The sequence below is a fragment of the Palaemon carinicauda genome, chromosome 8, assembly GCF_036898095.1.
Source record: "Palaemon carinicauda isolate YSFRI2023 chromosome 8, ASM3689809v2, whole genome shotgun sequence".
In the NCBI taxonomy this organism is placed as follows: domain Eukaryota; kingdom Metazoa; phylum Arthropoda; class Malacostraca; order Decapoda; family Palaemonidae; genus Palaemon; species Palaemon carinicauda.
This window is the reverse complement of record NC_090732.1, coordinates 166,923,460-166,930,011: the sequence shown is the minus strand read 5'-3', so window position 1 is coordinate 166,930,011 and position 6,552 is coordinate 166,923,460. Positions and strand designations below refer to the sequence as shown.

Sequence of the window (6,552 nt, the reverse complement as noted above, 5' to 3'; positions counted from 1 at the left end):
GCCGAAAGAAGCTTGAGCTTGTGTCTTAAGTGAGACAGTGCGCATGTTCACCTCCATTACAGCAAAGCATCTGCTGAGATTTAACATCAGCGTACTGCCAGGCTCCTCCACACACTTCGTAGTATCCATATACCTTAATTGCAGGGAAAATGGCCAAATTATTATCATGAGTGCAGTTTACATTTCCTTTCTTACATATGCATGAATCAAGCCCATGCATAAAAAAACAAAGAAGTTCTATCTAGAATATGTAGGAAGTGAAACAATGTTTACTTTGAAATGCATTGACAATAACTTTCATCACTCACCACATTGTTATAGAAGTAGGTGACCAAGTGCCTCATGAGATAAGAGCAGAGGTATTGACCAACAGTAATACCATCTTCAGTCATGTACCAAAGATCTCCGTTGTTGCTAGCCTCATTCAACTAGAAAATGGTTTGAAAGGGAAATGGATTTATCAACTAAAAGATTATGACTGGAGTTGGTGCAGAGTAATGTTCTTTAGATAATGCGGAAGAAGATAAGGAAGTGGGACACAAATCATAATGATTAACCAGAAGCTATTTACATCAAAGGAAGGAGTAATTCTACAATAAAAAAAAATATCTTTCATAAAAATCAAATATTATGCAGTAATATTGGAAAGAGTTCAGAGGTGAATAATCTCTATATTATAAAGATAACTTAATAAGTAAACTAATGCAATTCTCTTTTAATTTTAGTAGCAAGTGGAGTAAATAACATGCCTGTTCGGCGCAGCGGCTCCTGCACTTGTCAACATCAGCATCACACGAATCGATGATCACATCTGCAGTTTCGAATACCATCATTTGCACAAATTCGTAGTTCACGAAGGCAGCACAGCGACACCATGGCTCTAATTCAGCACTTGGAACGCATAAACAAACGAATGAGATCTTCAAATTTTATCTTCTGTGACACACGCTATCTCTATCCTGCATTCAAAGCATTAGGAGACAACTGTGTTTCAGGTCTATCGCTTAGTGTCTTACTGACATACTATGCTTTACCCTATGGTTGATAGGGTGTTGTTATATAAAGATAAGAAACTTCAGTTGTTTGGATCCATGTTCACAAAAGATATGAGAATTTGGGATGTATGGACCAGCACTGGCCCAGGAAAGAAGTTCAGCACCTAGATACAACTTAGAGAAACACCCTCAATTGCAATATGATAAAAAATTATAAGGCTTTATGCCATGATGAAAGAAAGGAAGCAAGAATGCCCATAAGCAGAGGGTTAAAAAGTGAAGACTGTTAAAGACAAAAGGGACACTACAAATACTCTTTAGTACTGCCTACAGAGCATTACGAGACAACCTGGATTTCTATGGAGCTCCTCATCCGGATGCTTATATAAAATTGTGTAATATCACAACATTAGGTATATATAATTGATGTTACTGTTCAAATCCAGTGTCAGATTAATTAAAGAACATAGTGAGAAAATGGAGTGCTATCTTTGTGAACACAGGGCTACTCAGCAGACCAGCCTTTCGATCACTTACTTGGCCGCAGCAATGGCAGCAAGAAGAAGAAGAACAACCTTCATGATGAACGACTTTTCTCAGGGGGAGGAAGTGACGCTGTAGCTGGCCAACCCAGCATTATATACTAGGAAGGAGTTGCATAAAAAAAGACTCTTCTTCATCAGCGTGGGACAGATATCTTCGTTGGGAACATTGCGTAATAGTTAATGGTATTTTCAATGGATATATGGGAAATGTTGGAGTTATTAGATAATTCTCAAGTGGCTATAGGCCACTTGTCTGAGCGATAGCCACTGGAATTTGCGAGTTCCTTTTCCTCGTTTTTAATATATCAGTAACAATGAAGTAGTTAGTAGAACCTAAAAACCATCAGTTAAGGGAAGCATTACATAGAGACTGTTTCCTTGTGTTGTCTTTGGGATCATCCCTGTTAGATATATATATATATATATATATATATATATATATATATATATATATATATATATATATATATATACATATATATATATATATATAAGTTTATATATATATGTATATATATACATATATATATATATATATATATATATATATATATATATACTGTATATATATATATCTGTGTGTATATATAAACACAAGAGTATTTACATGTGTCCTAAGCCTTGTATAAAATATGTAGATGTATATGTGCTTTATACAGTGAGATCAATGGCCTTTTTAAGAGTACTATGACTGCAATAAATTGTTGTGCTAGATCACCGAACTCTGTTATAGGTGGCGAGTCTTAAGTGGTATGGTAAGAGTATATTTCAATTACAGTGGACATTTCCGCAAATTTTAGTATTTCCGCAAATTCTAGTAGTTTCAGCATATTGACAGAGCAACATTGGATTACTTGCTCGGAGGGAGTGTCAATACCACTAGCGGGCTCCCAAAAGCAATATGGTACTCGTCTAAAGATTATCTCGCTGTGCAAAGTGCATTCCCGAACCTTTTGTAATAAAAGTGAAAAAACATGTATTCTGATATCTCATTATCTGGCGACATGGGACACAAGTATATATATATATATATATATATATATATATATATATATATATATATATATATATATATATATATATATATATATATATATATATATACACAGTATATATATATATATATATATATATACACAGTATATATATATATATATATATACTGTATATATATATATACATATATATATGTATATATATACATATATATACATATATATATATACATATATATATATATATATATATATATATATATATATATATATATATATATATATATATATATATATATATATATATTGTATATATACTACTATGGCTGTCCCTCAAGTCAATGACGACTACTGCTTCCTTAAATGATAACTATGGTGGTGATGATGATTAAATTAGTGTTGCTGTCGCTGATGCCATTGTGTATGACTGCAGACCAATCCTAGAACCACAGACACTACCCCACATCTGGTAGGTCCAGTTGGGATTCAGTGGGAGGACTCCCATGGGATGATTTTGTCTTCGTTCCCTGCGTTGCTGTCTTGCTAGGATTCATTCATCTTCCAGTCTAGCTACCCCAGCACTTCACAACGTACGACACCGTGGTCTCTTGCAACCACTAACTTCAAGATCTTCTGGATTAATGTTGCATTTCTTGAGTATTGCTTTTATGTTACCTCATATCTCTTCATCTGGACCCCAGGGTTTCGACATGCATTAGGGAGCTGTCCAAACAAGACCTGACGAGGGAGGCAGTGTTCTGGCATACGTATATGTCCAGTCCATCTAAATTGTCTTTTTGCTAGTGTGGCCTCTACGCTGATTGATTTGGCACGTTGTAATATTTCTGTATGCAGGATTTTATCTCAATGTTATTCCAAGGATGCGCTGTAAACATCTAACATGGAAGACTTCCATAGTTTTTTTGAGGTGGCGGTAGACAGTCCAGGATTCTGCACCATAAAGTAGGATCGAGAGGCATACAGCTGCATAGACTTAAGTATCTGTCTTTAGGTTGTTGTTATCGAATACTCTGGATCAAAGATGTCCAAAGGATGCTGATGCTTGGTTGATTCGAGATATGATTTATTCATCTATGTTGTGCTTGATGGAGAGCACACTGCCAAGATAAGTGAAACTTTCGTCTTGTTTAACATTTCCTCTGTTAATTTGGAATGTTAATGGCTATTCATTATTATTTCTTTGAGCAATTACTTCTGTTTTGGCAATATTTAATTCAAGCCCCCTGGCTTCATAGATGGAGGAGACTGTTTCGAGACTGTGGTGGAGAGCCTCAGGTGTGTGGGTTCTTTGAGCGCAGTCTAGAAGATGTGCTATTGTGGTTTTTGTTTCTGAGTGCAGACGCTTAAGGTTAAAAAGACTACGCATCCTTGTTTCACTCCAACTCTGACACTGAAGGGCTCTGATTTGCTACAGCTATTTTTCCCTTCAACCTTCATATTGTCGGGCAGATCCGTTAGGATGTTGATGAATTTGGGTGGGACACCAAATTTGGAGAAAGCATTCCATATAAGTTCACAATTAAGTGTCGAAAGCTTTGGTCAAATCAACGAAAGCAATATATAGATCATGGTTTTGCTCATGATATTTGTTCTTGTAGTTGACAGGTGACAAAAATCATATTGCAAGAGCTTCGAACTAAACGAAAGCCAAATTACGAATCCGGAAGTATGGTTCCTGATAACAGTCTTGATAGTCTTGAGAACATAATCCTTGCTAGAATTTTACCAGCAACAGCAAGGAGGGATATGCCTCGATAATTGTCACATATTGAGCGATCTCCTTTCCGTTTGTAGCTTGTAATTATATTAGGGTCTTATAATTCTTTTGGGACCTTTTCAAGAGTCCTGCTGGACAATATAAGGTTGTGGAGGAGCTGATGGAGTTGGTATTGTCCCTCCTTGAAAAGCTCACAGGGCAATCCATCTGGTCCAAGGCTTTTGTTATTTTCTAGGGCTTTGGTGGCTTCTTTAGTTTCACTAAAGGTTGGCTGGTCATCAAGAGCCATTACTGGAGGTAGTGTAGTGAGGACGTCCGTGATGGTGGGTTTCGTAGGGTTTCTTTGATTAAGAAGGCCCCTGACGTGTTGCTTATCTTTCAAAAAATATCCTTCAGATGACCACACAGGTGTTACATTACGTTTTATTGGTTCATAAATGGATTTAAGCTCATTGTAGAAACCGTGTTGGTCGTTTCTATCTGAAAGACTGCAATTTCGCTGAGCGAGCAAGCCACCAGTTGTTTTCCATGTTACGTAATATTCTCTGAGTTTCAGCTCTAAGATTATGAAATGCAGTCTTTAGTGAACAGGAGCTCGGGTTCAAGACAAGCATTATGTGCTCTGCTTTTCTTTTTGATGAGGTCATGTAAGTCTTCTGCATATTTGTTAAACCAGTACTTGTGGTTAGGTGTGGAGAATCCCAGGGTTTCCTCTGCCGAGTGATGGATTAGTACTTTTAGGTTTAACCATTCACTATCGATATCTATATTGTTGCCAGGCTCAATAGGTGAAAGGCTAGATATATTACTGCAATTGAACTGCGATAGTTTTCCCTTGTATCAATGTTTTTATAAAACATTGCAATTAATTTTCTTGGTAGAAGATATTCAAGGTGTCCGGGGCCTTAGTTTGAGCTATTGTAAGGTTTGAATAAGGATGAGATCTGTCGAATATTCGGCACTTCTCATTGTTCCAATCTGAAATAATTCGTTTTGGTCACGTTGTCTGGCAAGAACAAAGTCAAGTAGATGTCACTATTTTGACATAGAGTGCATCCACGAAGTCTAATATTTATTCTTCTTCTGGCCTATTACTTTTCATACTATATACACATGACATGTGGTTTGGCCTAGAAAACAAGCTTGTTGCATATGCAGATAATGTTACTCTCTTTGCATCAATTCCATCCCCTGAATGTAGATCTGGGGTTGCTGAATCCCTTAATGGAGATCTAGCTAGAATTAGCGCATGGTGCAAATTATGGGGTATGAAGATGAATCCTAACAAAACTCAGAGTATGATTGTATATACATTATGTCAAGGACTGTGGCTCCTCAACATCCGGATCTAAGCATTGAGAATGTTTCTTTAACTTTGTATGACTCTTTTAAAATTTTAGGTGACAAAAAATTGGCTTATTGAGAAAGTCTGTTATGAGTTTTGGTGATCAATCTATTCTGAAGAAGTGTTGTAATTCTTTCATTCTACCTTGTTTCGAGTATTGTTCTCCTATCTGGTATTTAGATGCTGATTCTCATCTTAATTTGTTAGACAGGAACTTACGGGCTATTAAAAAATCTTATACCTGAGATAGATATTAATCTATGGCACTGTCGTTCAATTAGTTCATTATGCATATTGCATAAGATTTTTATATTTATGACTATCCTTTACATTAAGATCTTCCCGGACATTTCCATCCTGTTCATAATACTAGACATGCAGTTAATTCTAATAGTCAAGCCTTCTCCATCATGGAGTTCAATACTACACAGAACTCTAGAGGTTTTATTCCAGCTGTAACCAAGTTGTGGAATGATCTTCCTAATCGGGTAGTTGATTCAGTATAACTTCAAAAGTTTAAACTTGCAGCAAATGTTTTTATATTGAACAGGCTGACATAAGTCCTTTTATCGTTTATATATGATATATGTTTTAATGTTGTTAATGTTTTTAAAATATTCTATTTTAATTGTTCATTACTTCTTATATCGTTTATTTATTATCTTATTTCCTTTCCTCACTGAGCTATTTTTCCCTGTTGGAGCCCTTGGGCTTATAGCATCTTGCTTTTCCAACTTGGGTTGTTGCTTAACTCGTAATAATAATAATAATAATAATAATAATAATAATAATAATGAGTTGGTTATTGCCATGTTGTGTTTTGAACATAGGGACAAGAGTCTGATGCCATTGCTGTTCATTTTACCAACGCCATTGTGGCTCAAAACACCTTCCCAAAAATGCTGGTCTTTCCCCACTCTAGTATTAAATCCAC

The 6,552-nt window shown here is 35.9% G+C and overlaps 1 protein-coding gene across 1 annotated transcript; it reads right to left on the bottom strand.

Annotated features, from left to right (window-relative positions):
- On the bottom strand, positions 1 to 1,576 carry LOC137645085 (uncharacterized). The gene is made up of 4 exons (XM_068377936.1): positions 1,533 to 1,576; positions 750 to 891; positions 309 to 428; positions 1 to 133 (listed from the first exon to the last, which is right to left on the bottom strand). Exons 1-4 carry the CDS (start codon positions 1,574 to 1,576, stop codon positions 26 to 28), a joined length of 414 nt encoding a protein of 137 aa, XP_068234037.1. The 3' UTR covers positions 1 to 25.
- Positions 1,577 to 6,552: the final 4,976 nt, after the last annotated feature.